The sequence below is a fragment of the Stegostoma tigrinum genome, chromosome 4 (assembly GCF_030684315.1).
Source record: "Stegostoma tigrinum isolate sSteTig4 chromosome 4, sSteTig4.hap1, whole genome shotgun sequence".
Classification (NCBI taxonomy): domain Eukaryota; kingdom Metazoa; phylum Chordata; class Chondrichthyes; order Orectolobiformes; family Stegostomatidae; genus Stegostoma; species Stegostoma tigrinum.
The window spans coordinates 62,669,188-62,683,479 of NC_081357.1; the positions used below are offsets into that span (position 1 = coordinate 62,669,188).

At 39.4% G+C, this 14,292-nt stretch overlaps 1 protein-coding gene across 9 annotated transcripts in view; it reads right to left on the bottom strand.

Annotated features, from left to right (window-relative positions):
* The window catches only part of fam184ab (family with sequence similarity 184 member Ab), a 179,730-nt gene that overhangs the window by 61,825 nt on the left and 103,613 nt on the right, over positions 1-14,292 (bottom strand). For 6 of the 9 annotated variants that reach the window (XM_059645379.1, XM_059645375.1, XM_059645376.1 and 3 more), the window contains exons 9-11: positions 13,031-13,181; positions 6,247-6,288; positions 1,766-1,978 (exon numbers count right to left, since the gene is read on the bottom strand). In XM_059645379.1, the coding sequence (XP_059501362.1) occupies positions 1,766-1,978; positions 6,247-6,288; positions 13,031-13,181 (406 nt within the window). The remainder of the gene's footprint in view (positions 1-1,765; positions 1,979-6,246; positions 6,289-13,030; positions 13,182-14,292) is intronic. The other 3 variants (XM_059645377.1, XM_048531046.2, XM_059645381.1) reach the window with 1 other exon arrangement.

Sequence of the window (14,292 nt, forward strand, 5' to 3'; positions counted from 1 at the left end):
ATTCCAACAGATAGTCCATGCTGGACTTAAATACAGCTGGCCATGATGATTATGCCATTGTGTATGCTGGAAAAAAGACTGAAATATAATTAACAAGATGCCTCATTGATTATGGAACACATCTGCAATAGATTGCTCATTAATACAAATGGCTATCCCAGCAGCTGCAAAGAGAATTCAAACCTGTGAAAAACCAGATACTGCAATTTAAAAAGATACTATTTAATTGTAACACATTTCCAAATTCTTTCAGGGAACATCCTTGATGAAACACAGCCACTAAAGCGGTGAATTCAAGCAATTATAACATTTTGAAGTCACTGATGCGTAATTTCACAAAAATATGGACCCTTAGGTCAGCAACTGGCTTACCTTTACTTTTCCTAAGAATATATTGCATCTGCATCTTTGTGTGATATTTTTCAGCACAATGTCTTATGTGTGGAGGCATGGCTTGCCCAGATCCTAGCAAATTGTTTACATTCTAATGGCAAGTAGTGCTTGCATGAATATTACCTACAATTCAATTACAACTACAAAAGAATATACCTGCCTTCAGAACAGATAGCCTTGGAGCAACCCCACAAATTTTCCACAATATTTTCCCTCCTATTCTGATTATTATTGTCAATTCTGATCAACAATGGTATGATATATTTCTAAAACATATTTAACACAGGAAAATATCATAAAGAACTTCATTGGAGCTTAATTCGACAAATGCTGAAACAGAGCGAAGTAATGGATAACAGGTCTGATGGCCATAGCCTGGGTCAAAGAGATAAGATTTATCCTAAGACTGAGAGGTGGAGAAGTTCAAAAGTTTCATGAGGGAATTCCAAATGTCTGTATTGAGACCACTGAAAGCACAACTGTATAAAAGGATGTGGAAATGGACAAGACGACAAGTGGAAAATTGCAGAATTCATAGAAAATGGTAGGGTTGGAAAAGGTTTCAAGACAGAGGTAGGATTGATATCATTGAGCGATTTGAACACAAGAATTAGGTTTTCATCATCGAGGCATTGATGGTTCAAGAATTAATATGTCAGTGATCAAGCTGCAATGAGTGAACGGGGCTATGGCAATTAGAATACAGGCAGCAGAGTTTGGATGGAATCAAGTTGGTGCAGATATGAAGGTGAGAGGCCAGCCAGATCAGTGTTGTCATTCTTCAATTTGATGATGTCAAAACATGGGATTTTAGCAGCAAATGGGCTGAAACAGGTTGTTATTCCCTGAATTAAATTCTGTGTCTATCCAAGAACCAACCAGTATGTAAGGTTCACTTACCACCAAACAGTACCATGTACTGCATAGCGTGAATATAAATTATAATTATCATACATTGTAACCAAAGAAAATGTTCATATATGAAATAATTCCAGAGTGAGATTTGGATTGTGAGACAGGCCTCATGATACAATGCAAAATTCTACGCTATAGAAAAACAAAGAAATCTTTGAATATTGGGCAAAAGTGCAAAATTACTTCTAAAGCACTCTATGATCAACTTGTAGAATGAGATCTTTAAAAAAAGTGTAATAGAATAGCCTAATGATATCATCTAAATCCCTTCAACTTTTAATATTATACACAAATCTTCTATTTTAGGGATGGAGTGTGAGGAAGTCACAAATAATTATTCCATAACTTCAGATACTTGCTATTTAATGGTTAATGAATGATCTGATCCTGCACAAAGAAAACAACATTAAAAATAAACTGTCAATTCAACACTTGAAAGTATAATAGTACAACATACCTTGCATTCACGGTCCTTGGATTCCTCCATGTTTCTGAGAGCAATCCTGTGTGCATCTTCCATGGATGCCAGTTTGCGTTTGTGCTCTTCTTCCATCCCTTCCATTTGCTGTGTGAGTCGCTGTCTCTCACGGTTGAACTGGCACTGTAGATTTTGCAAGGAATCTTGGGACTGGGATAACTGCATTTCCAGGCTTTGTTTTAGCAAAGATATCTATAGCAGACAGAATTTAACAGTGAAACAGGGACTGAAGATAGCAATATTTATAAATCAAATGTAAAGACACTAATTAAATTACATTGAACTTAATTTGGTAAGTGAAACACATCCATATATTAAGACATGTAGTGAAGATTTTTTTCAAAAATTAAAAGCAATAACAAATGATTGATGAATATTAGAACAATAACCTTTACTGCACTACACATAAGGCCATGCATTCAAGCATTCTCTGGAGTTTAACAATTTAAGCAAAGGAATTCAAGAATTTGAATTATTCATTCACATTTTTAAAAAAATTAACAACTTAAAAAATAACTGCACAAATGTAGAACATGATTTTAAGAACATGAAGTTAATTTTCTAACTTCGCACTTGGCTATGCCTATCCAAAGCAACATATTTTAAAATCAAAGGCAAAAAAAATGGGATTTAAGTTCAATTCCAATTTACAAAGCATCTTTCACTCCATCTCTAGCATGCTATGAAACTTGAATTACCAACAGCAAGAATCCTAACAACCCCAAAAGATAGGGAAAAAACAAAGTTACTGGAAAACCTCAGCAGGTCTGGCAGGATCTGTGAAGGAGAAAACAGTTAATGTTTTGGGTCCGGTGGCCCTTCCTCTGAAGTAATGGTGGCTCCAAAGGCAGGTCTATCAAAAATCAGTGGTTGTCAGCACAAAGGTGTGCATGTTAGAGCCTATGGTGTTCAGTGGAAATGGAAGCAGGACAGTATAGAAGTGGGCCATGTTCTGATTCAAAACAGCAACCATTGCTGTGGTAACTTTGAGAACATTTATCTTTAAAGTAGCCAGCAATAAAAGAGAACTGGGACCCGGAATAGGGCAGGGTTTAGTTGGTTAATCACATTTGTTACTACTCAGTCCAATTCTTGCCCAATATTTCATATTTTCAGATTAAATGAAACGTTTCACTGCTGCTGGCCCTGTTCCTGATAGGCTGCAAGAGGTCACATAATCTTCAGAATCAGAAGGCAAGCTCATCTGAGGTCCTAATGACCTCAAATTATTAAGGAAAATGACTTCACTTTCTGGTCATAAAATGTGAGGCTGGATGAACACAGCAGGCCCAGCAGCATCTCAGGAGCACAAAAGCTGACGTTTCGGGCCTAGACCCTTCATCAGGGAGGGGGTGGGGTGAGGGTTCTGGAATAGATAGGGAGAGAGGGGGAGGTGGACCGAAGATGGAGAGAAAAGAAGATAGGTGGAGAGGAGAGTATAGGTGGGGAGGTAGGGAGGGGATAGGTCAGTCCGGGGAAGACGGACAGGTCAAGGAGGTGGGATGAGGTTAGTAGGTAGGAGATGGAGGTGCGGCTTGGGGTGGGAGGAAGGGATGGGTGAGAGGAAGAACAGGTTAGGGAGGCATTGACAGGTTGGACTGGTTTTGGGATGCAGTGGGTGGAGGGGAAGAGCTGAGCTGGTTGTGTGGTGCAGTGGGGGGAGGGGATGAACTGGACTGGTTTTGGGATGCGGTGGGGGAAGGGGAGATTTTGAAGCTGGTGAAGTCCACATTGATACCATTGGGATGCAGGGTTCCCAAGCAGAATATGAGTTGCTGTTCCTGCAACCTTCGGGTGGCATCATTGTGGCACTGCAGGAGGCCCATGATGGACATGTCATCTAAAGAATGGGAGGGGGAATTGAAATGGTTCGCGACTGGGAGGTGCAGTTGTTAATTGCGAACCGAGCAGAGGTGTTCTGCAAAGCCGTCCCCTAGCCTCCGCTTGGTTTCCCCAATGTAGAGGAAGCCACACCAGGTACAGTATACCACATTGGCAGATGTGCAGGTGAACATCTGCTTAATACGGAAAGTCATCTTGGGGCCAGGGATAGGGGTGAGGGAGGAGGTGTGGGGGCAAGTGTAGCATTTCCTGCGGTTGCAGGCGAAGGTGCCGGGTGTGGTGGGGTTGGAGGGCAGTGTGGAGCGAACAAGGGAGTCACGGAGAGTGTGGTCTCTCCGGAAAGCAGACAAGGGTGGGGATGGAAAAATGTCTTGGGTGGTGGGGTCGGATTGTAGATGGCGCAAGTGTCGGAGGATGATGCGTTGTATCCGGAGGTTGGTAGGGTGGGGCCCCTCCCCCAACTGCACCACACAACCAGCCCAGCTCTTCCCCTGCACCCACTGCATCCCAAAACCAGTCCAGCCTGTCTCTGCCTCCCTAACCTGTTCTTCCTCTCACCCATCCCTTCCTCCCACCTCAAGCCACACCTCCATCTCCTACTTACTAACCTCATCCCACCTCCTTGACCTGTCCGTCTTCCCTGGACTGACCAATCCCTTCCCTACCTCCCCACCTATACTCTCCTCTCCACCTATCTTCTTTTCTCTCCATCTTCGGTCCAGCTCTCCCTCTCTCCCTATCTATTCCAGAACCCTCACCCCATCCCCCTCTCTGATGAAGGGTCTACGCCTGAAATGTCAGCTTTTGTGCTCCTGAGATGCTGCTGGGCCTGCCGTGTTCATCCAGCCTCACATTTTATTATCTTGGATTCTCCAGCATCTGCAGTTCCCATTATCACTTTCTGGTCTGTACTTTTTCCCCAAGCCTCCCCATACTCTGCCCTCCCACCAGAACCTTATACACAAGAGAACTGTCAGAGTCAATAGGGAGCTGGCAAATTTTCATTCAGGCTGTCGCATCAATTTTTCTTTGTGTTCCACCTCCATTCCATCCTGATTTAGGATAGGAAAATCTAACTGTTGAAGTGTTCCACATTTTTCTGACCAAAGATAACTGGTCTCAATGCAAAAAGAGCAAGCAAGACCACAAAAAAGAAGTTGAAAGTTGAAAGATTATTCCATATGGTTGATTTAGTTGGAAACCCGATAACTGACAGTGAAGATATAATTTCAGATTTCTGTGTTGCACTCATTAAACTTCTGGAGTGCCTTCACATCAATCTTCAGTTTTAATTTTTCCCCTTTTCTTACTTGTTAAATGAAGAATTAATTTTCATAAAATATTGCATTTCAAATACTTAGGATGTCCACAAACTTGCAAAGAATTGCATTATATTTTTAAAAACTACTCATCAGCATAACCATGGTAAATTTATTGTCTTGGAAATAATGTAACAGAGCATCTTCATAAATTTTATTCATGATCACGAATCCTTTTATCTCATACATCAATAAACTAATATGCATATGCTGTAAACAACTTATAAACGTTAAACTTCCAATCATTCAAATTTCAGCAATCACGAGTGACGTTTACTTTCTGTAAAATTACTTCCCGCACTTGCGTGCACACAGAGTCTACGAGCACAATATTTCAGGCACAGACAGTATGTTTAACAGTTAAACTCAATTGTTTTCACTTCAGAAGCTTAGTATGGAGTTGAGCTTATAAGGCACAGAGCTTGATGCATAACAATATATGAAAACTCCACATCTTCTATTCATTTTTCACTGTGTAACTTCAACTTCAAACAATGGGAAAATGAAAAATACTTAGTGCTGTATATTAGCCTCAAATAATACTGGACTACAATTCTTCCTAATGAAGAGAAAACTTAAAAACCATTAATCCTTCTTTAACCAAAATCTCTAATGAAAATACATCAAATTCAACCACATTAAACAACAAATTTAATTGCCATCTAATCTTAGATGTTAAGAAAAGTTAAGAAATATGGCAACAGTTGCAAAGTCACATAAAAATGGGAATGGTGGACACTGTTACTTGGACAAAACAGGAAATCTTTTGAATAAAGTGTAAAGGAGAAATAGGTGCACGCAGAACTGCCTATTCCCACGCAGTGCTCATGAAAAGCTTTATATCACAAAAAAATAAATATCCTTTTTTATAACTTTTGGGATTATATGACATTTCGAAAGAAAAAATGTGCACTGAAATATATTATTTCTTCATATGCTGGGCACTACCTTAAGGATTACTTTTCACAATTTTAAATCTTTATATAACTAGTTTGGATCTTTTCTGTAAGTTAATATAGTTCATGTGATGAAAAATGAGCACAATTGAAATAATGCAAGCATGCAATAATCACACAAAAACATACATATCGCATACATATGTATGTATATGTACTATAGGCAAAATGAATATTCCATTATTTTTACAGCCAATTTTAAATATTTTAAAACAAACATTACTTTTCCAAGATAGAGTAGGTATTAAGAGAAATTATGTTTGAAATGAATTGATCGAGCAATGCCAGCATGCCACACCTACAGGTCAGGTATCAGGCAAGACGAAAATTGCATCTCACTTACATTACTGATAGATTTTTCTAAAGCTTCACCTAGAAAGTGCCGCTATGAAAAAGATCACAAAAATTAAAAAATCAGAATCTAATTCTGAAACTAACAAACACAATTTGGAGTAAAAATGGAAAGAAAATACCATTGTCTATTGTGAATGGTGTGATAATGTCAAAAAGTAAGAAAAAAGGTAAGATAATGATGTTTTCAATATTCGTACATTCAGGTTGAATTTGTTACAAACTGCAACAACTGTTTATGGTTGTCCAAGTATTTTGTTTACACAAGACTGAAATAGTGTAAAAAACAAAATTCACATCAAAGTTTTTTTTAAAAAGCATAAAATGGTTCTGTTACATTAGGTTTTGATTTTGACGTGCGACGTACACAATCCGTGAGAGTGTGCATTGCGAAAATATTTAGAATATATGTTTAACAGTAACAATGAAAACAGTGTTGCGAAAAATTCTGCTCTCTGTATTCAACATTCATTTTGATTTGGAATGGCTCACGGGAAGTGCATGATTAAAACAAAGGATAATCTTGATATCTTCTATGCATTTTTAGTGCTAAGTGTTCGCAGATTGTAGAACATGCAGTTTGAAGCTCCTTCTCCATCATACAATCAATTAATCATAATGCAGTCTCAAAAGTGTACCGTTTTCAAAGTAATATCTCCATTTTCACACCAAATTACTTCTAGGCAGTTTAGTTAATGGCTAAGTTATGAAACTGCGCCGATTTACTTTACTTCATACCTTGTGTACACAGCTCAGTACAAAAATCTGAATGTCACTTTTTGAAAAAGATGAAACATAGAACATAGAACATAGAACAATACAGCACAGAACAGGCCCTTCGGCCCTTGATGTTGCTCCGACCTGTGAACTAATCTAAGCCCCTCCCCCTACACTATCCCATCATTATCCATATGCTTATCCAAGGACTGTTTAAATGCCCCTAATGTGGCTGAGTTAACTACATTGGCAGGCAGGGTGTTCCACGCCCTTACCACTCTCTGAGTAAAGAACCTGCCTCTGACATCTGTCTTAAATCTATCACCCCTCAATTTGTAGCTATGCCCCCTTGTACAAGCTGAAGTCATCATCCTCGGAAAAAGACTCTCACTGTACACCCTATCTAATCCTCTGATCATCTTGTATGTCTCTATTAAATCCCCTCTTGGCCTCCTTCTCTCCAATGAGAACAGTCCCTCAGCCTTTCTTCATAGGGCCTGCGCTCCAGACCAGGCAACATCCTGGTAAATCTCCTCTGTACCTTCTCCAATGCTTCCACATCCTTCCTGTAATGGGGCGACCAGAACTGCACGCAATATTCCAAATGAGGCCGCACTAGCATTTTGTACAATTGCAGCATGACATCACGGCTCCGGAACGCAATCCCTCTACCAATAAAACCTAACACACCGTAAGCCTTCTTAACGGCACTATCAACCTGGGTGGAACTTTCAGTGACCTATGTACATGGACACCAAGATCCTTCTGGACATCCACACTACCAAGAATCTTTCCATTGATCCGGTATTCTGCCTTCCTGTTATTCCTCCCAAAGTGAATCACCTCATACTTATCTGTATTAAACTCCTTTTGCCACCTTTCAGCCCAATTCTACAGTTTATCCAAGTCTCCCTGCAACATTCTTCCACTCTGTCCACCACTCCACCGACTTTAGTGTCATCTGCAAACTTACAAACCCATCCCCCTCTGCCTGCGTCCAAGTCATTTCTAAAAATGACAAACAGCAGTGGTCCCAAAACAGAACCTTGAGGCACACCACTAGTGACCTGACTCCAGGCTGAATATTTTCCAACAACCACCACTCGTTGCCTTCTTACAGAAAGCCAGTTTCTAATCCAAACTGCTAAGTCTCCCTCAATCCCATGCCTCTGTATTTTCTCCAATAGCCTACCATGTGGAACCTTATCAAAGGCTTTACTGAAGTCCATGTACACCACGTCAACTGCCCTTCCCTCACCCACATGCTTGGTTACCTTCTCAAAAAACTCAATGAGGTTTGTAAACGATGCTGTTTGAGGAATTTACCTGACTATCTTTAATGCATGGCTTTGAGCTATATTTCAACCGCTGTCCCCTCTGAAATAATGAAGTGAGGCAGTGAAATTATTTGGAATGTCTGAGGCAGCAGCCTCACGCATTTTAAACTTGCAACACATCAATACAGCCAAAGCATTTTGAAGCTCCCAGAAAGAGAACTGTATGGACAAGTTCCATTAGTCATTAGAAGAAGAGGAAATAAAATTTCAACAAAAACTTGCAAGAAGAATTACAAACAAATTGATTATCTAATGTATATATTCACATATGCTTCTCCCAACCAATTAGTTTAGCTTTTGTAGCATCCAAACCTTTGGAAACAAATATACAGAATAGGATCAGTCGTCACGTGGAAAAAGATGCAATGATTTCGAAGAGTCAACATGGATTTCTAAAGTGAAAATCATGTTTAATTAACTTGAAGATATTTTCTTGAAGAGGTAATAGAAAGGGTCATTGAGGATAGCACATTTTAGAAACATACATGGATTTCCAGAAAGTGTTTGATACAGTGCCTCAGAACAGACTTGTGAGGAAAGTTGTAGATCATGGTGTAAAAGGAGCAGTTGCAATTTGAATACAAAATTGGCTGAATGATAGAAAACAAAGGCTAATGGTCAAGGGATATTTTTCGGGCTTGAGGAACGTCTGTTGTGGAGCTTCCCGAGGGGGTGGTATCGGGACTGTTGCATGCCTGATAGAGATCTTGTTGTGCATGGAACAATTTCCAAGTTTGCAGATGACGTAAAATCTGAAAGAATTGTAAACTGCTAGGAAGACAGTGTGAAACTCCAAAAGGACATTGACAAGTTGGTAACATGGCAGACAGGTGGCAGATGAGGCTCAATGCAGAGAAGTGAGGCGCGGACCATTTTGGCTGAAAGAATTTTCAAAGACAATGACAAAATAGGGGATACGATTCTAAACACTGTGCAGAATCAGATGGGCCTAGGTGTACATGGGCACAGATCATTGCATATGACAGAGGACATGGAGAAAGTAGTAAATAAAACATAGTGCTAAACCAAGATGATATGAAATAAGGGCAGTGGTAGGCCAGTCAGCCATTGTGTTCACTCTGCCATTCAATGAGATGATAGGTGATCTGATGGCTCAACTCCACTTTCCTGCTTTTTCCTCATAATCCTGGATTCCCTTACACTCTAACCCTGGCATGAATATACCGAATGACCCGGTGTCAGCAGCCCTCAGGGTAAAGAATTACGCAGATTCAAAACCTTCTAGGAGAAGAAATTACTCCTCACCTCTGTCTGAGATTATGTCCTCTGGTTCTCCTCACCCTCGAGTGGAAACAATTTTCCACATCTATCCATTCAAATCCCCAAAAAATCTTGTATATTTTAATAAAGTCACCTCTCATTCTTCCATATTCCAATGAATACTAGTCCAAACACACTCACTTTCCTTATAATGCAATTCCACCACACCTGGTATCAGCCTCATACACCTCTTGTTTGCCTCTAATTTCAGAGTATTTTTCATTGGATAAGATGTCCAAAATAGTTCACAGTATTCTAGCTGTAGTTCATATAATGCCTTGCATAGTTTTAGGTCAAACCTCCCTATTTTTATATTCAATTCCTTTTTTTTTGGTTTTATTAGTAGGGCCACAGAGGACAAGAGCAAGGAGGTGATGCTGAACTTGTAGAAGACACTTGTTAGACCTCAGCCAGAGTATTATGTAGTGTGGACCACATTATAGGAAACATGCAAAGCATTGTAGAAAATGCAGAGGCAATTCACAGAATAGTTGCAAGTATGAGAAACCTCAGCTATGAGGACAGACTGAAGTTGGGTCTGTTCTCCCTGGAGAAAATAAGGCAGAGAGGAGATCTGATTGATGCTTTCAAAGTCATGAACAGACTGTACAAGGTAAATTAGGTGAAGCTATTTCCATTTATAAAAAGAAAAAGAATGAAAGGGCATAGATTTACAGTGAAGTGCAAACAAAGCAAGGGTGATGTGAAAAAATAAACTTTTTCACACAGCAATTCGTTAAGGTGATGTACTGCCTGGAAATGTGGTGCAGGCAGGTTCAATGGAAGCATTCAGAAAACAGTGGATGGTCATTTGGAAAGTAGTGGTGTGCAGGAATATGGGAAAAGACAGGATATTGGCACTAGATAAAAATGCAGGCGCAGACATGTTAAGCAGAGTGGCCTCCTTGTGTAGTGAATCTATGATTCTGTGATTCTATTGTCACCATTTGCTGCATTAACAAGATCTTTCTCACAACCACTTTTCAATTCTTGCTAAAATCTGTACCTTGTAGTCCTCTTATTATCGGGAAATAGGAACAGCTTTTTTTTCATATTAAAGCAAAATACTGTGGATAGATTAGATTAGATTAGATTTCCTACAGTGTGGAAACAGGCCCTTTGGCCCAACAAGTCCACAGTGCCCCTTGAAGCATCCCACCCAGGCCCATCCCCCTATAACCCACAGATCCCTGAACACTACGGGCAATTTAGCATCATACAGCAGATCTAAAATAACAGCAGAAAGTGGAGAAATACAGCAGCTTTGGCAACAGTTCTCAGGTTCCGAGGAAGGGTAAATGGACCCAAAACACTAACTCTGTTTTATCCTTCACGGATGCTACCAGACCTGCTGAGCTTTTCCAGCAACTTTGTTTTTGTTCCAGCTGTTCTGTGCCTATCTTAAAATATTTCATTATTAGATACAACTTCATCAAAACTACCCTCAATCTCTGTTACATCAAAACCAAACCGAACATCGTCAACCTAACCCTGTAGTTAAACCCCTGGTCTCTAGCCTAGTAAATCTCTCTTGCATTTCTCAAGGATCTTCATATCCTTCATGAGCCGGAAATCTGTCAAACCATTAAGGCTTTCACCATAGGTCAGATAACACCACTACGCTATCACTTCCCATTTTCAATCCATGTTAGTATGTTTCCATAATAACCTTTGATGTGGCACCTGATCAAATGCCTTCTGGAAATCTAAAAAGGCTACATCCATCTGTTCACCTTTATCCACGGCTTCCTCAAAGAAGTCCAACAAATTGCTTAAACATGGTTTCCTTTACACAAAAGCACAGATCACATCACAGTTATAAAATTCAACCTAAGATTAAAATATATAAAAGAATAGTAAGTAGACATAGAATCCCGACAGTGTGGATGCAGGCTATTCAGCCAATTAGGTCTGCACCGGCCCTCCCAAGAGCCCCGACCCAGACCCACCCCTTATCCATGTGTCTGCATTGCCCACAACCAACCCACCTAACCTGCGCATCCCTGGACTCTATGGTCAATTTAGCACGGCCAATCCACCTAACCTGCACACCTCCAGAACGTGGGAGGAAACCACAGCACCCAGTGGAAACCCATGCAAACACAGGAAGAATGTGCCAACTCCAGACAGACAATCACCCAAGTTTGGAATTGAACCTGGAGCTGTGAGGCAGCAGTGCTAACCACTGAGTGACTGTACTGTTCTTACATTATATTATCTGAAAAAGATAATTGAAAAGAATATATCATCTGAAAAGATCAATGAAATAAACTTAAGCAGCAGCGAGATTTGAATGGTTGGGCAAAGTTGAGGGCTTAAAAAAGCTGTACTGCATTTGAAACTTCCCTTACCCTTACATCTTAAACATAGAAATGTTTCAAATGTGCTACTTAGGCAGTACATCAAATCTTGAACTAAAACAAAATTACATTTAAAAACAATAATTCACTAGAAATTTGACCAAATAGCATTATTAGTTATGAAATGAAATTTAATGAAAATAAACACAAAGCAACTTAATGGCCTTGCTGTTATAGCAAGATATAACAAAATAGAAGTCAGGTGGTTATAGAACACTTTCCTTGATGATTGCAGCTTCAAAAGTCAGTCAGGAAGCCCGAAAATATCAATGATAAAGCAGCACAGTTTATTTGGAAACCTATTCACTGCTGTTGAGAGTGAATGCCATGTGGAAAATCTGCTACAGAAACTCACAAAGGCTCTCTATCTCTCAAATTCACCATCTGTAACACCAAGGAGGACAAGCTGCATCAGAACACCATAATTTGCTAGCAGCCCTTCCAAATCACAGACCATCTGTGTTTAAAAATGCATCACTGCTGTTTCACTATCACCGAGTGGAATCCTGGAAGTGCCTTTCAAACAGCACTGTGAATGTAGCTTCACTCCATGAACAGCAAGAAAATAGTTTCTAACCATCTTTTTCAGGGTGGTTAGGGATGGCCTTCTCTGAAGAGTTTGCATTCCAGAAATAAATATAAAAGGGAAGGCTACTCATGCTTACAGGCAAGGGTGTTACACAAAGAATATAGTTACTTGCTATCAGAACACTCCTACCATTGCTATCAGTTGCATTATAACTTTGCACAAGCCACTGATTTCAGAACAGAAAAGCTAAAATGAGAAAAATGTGGAAACATATAAACATATATGACAAAATTAGTTACAATTTTTCACTGGGATGTTCCTTTTTAATGTTCCTAAATTTTTCACGAAGTTGTTTAAAGCAATTTATCCACTCCATTCAAGCAACAAAAGAGCCTCCTATTTAAAGAAATGGAGTTTCTTCTGGCTTGAAGTCATTAATGTTCTTTTGCTATTAAAAGAAAATTAAGTATTGATGAAGGAAAGAAAATAGTTTTGCATTAGCCTAAATTAAATTTAGACATTTATGTCTTATAGATAAGAAAACCCAGTCACCTGACTCAGAAGATCTTCCACCTTTTTCTGCCAAACTTCTTTCTCCACACTATTTTCCTGGTCCTTCAGATGGGACAGTTGGGCCAGAGCAGACCGTTTCTCTTCTTCATGTTGTTTTTCTAACTCCTCACACAGTTTTGCTTGCTGCTCCCTAAGATAAATATTTTACTTCAATAACATAAAATATAAAAAAGGTTGGAAAAATTAATTTGTACATGCAGGCAGAAGAATATTTAGGCAGTCAGTTTTCTCAAATCATGAGGTTGGGTGATTCAATAAGGGAGCAGTAAATGTTCAAAAGTAAAATTTTAGTTGGTCCAAAGATAACCCCAACTCTTTCAAAATCTTCCCTTGAGCACATAGTTATGAAATTTGATGGTTTGTCACAGGTTCAAGAAAAACTCATTTAAGATATTTTGAGCGTAATCTCAAACTTTTGTTAATTCTATAGTTGATACATTGCTATATTGAAACCTTACCATGCAACTGCAAAAAAGAAGCGAAATAATTTACACCGGAAGCAGAGAGACAAAAATAGATTTTTTTTACATTCACATGATGCACGGAACAACACACGGAGTAGAAAGTAAAGTGTCAAGAAATATTTGCACAAACCTTTGCACAGAGAATACTTATAGCAAAAGCCGACTGAATTCTCCCTCTCAACTGAAACTTTGTTTTAGGCTTTAGCACATCAAAACACGCTAGAGAATTGTCAGCATTTATTCTATTTCATGCAGAACTGTGTCACTAATTCTGCCACAAGTATCTTAACCTCTAGGGGTCCACAAAATCAGATATCAGTCTTCAGTGAATTCTATTCACTCCATGACATCAAGAAACAGCTGGGAACATTGGATATTTCAAAGACTATGAGCCCTGAAAATATTCCGGCAATGGCACTGAAGAAGTGTGCTCCAGAACTTGCAGTGCTCTTCCAGTGCAGCGTTAAATATTGCCCGAAGTATATTCAGTACATAAAAAGGAAATTGTCTTGGGGCAAACCACCTTCAACTGCTTCTTTAATGACTTTCCCTCCATCCTAAGGTCAGAAGTGGACATGGTCATTGATGGTTGCACAATGTTCAGCATCATTGATAACATCTCAGACACTTAAGCAGTCCACATTCAAATGCAGCAAGACCTGGGCAATATCCAGACTGGAGCTGAAAAGTGGCGAGTAATATTTGTGCCACACATTTGTCAGGCAACAAACATCTGCAACATCAGAGAATCTAACCATCATCCCTTGAAATTCAATT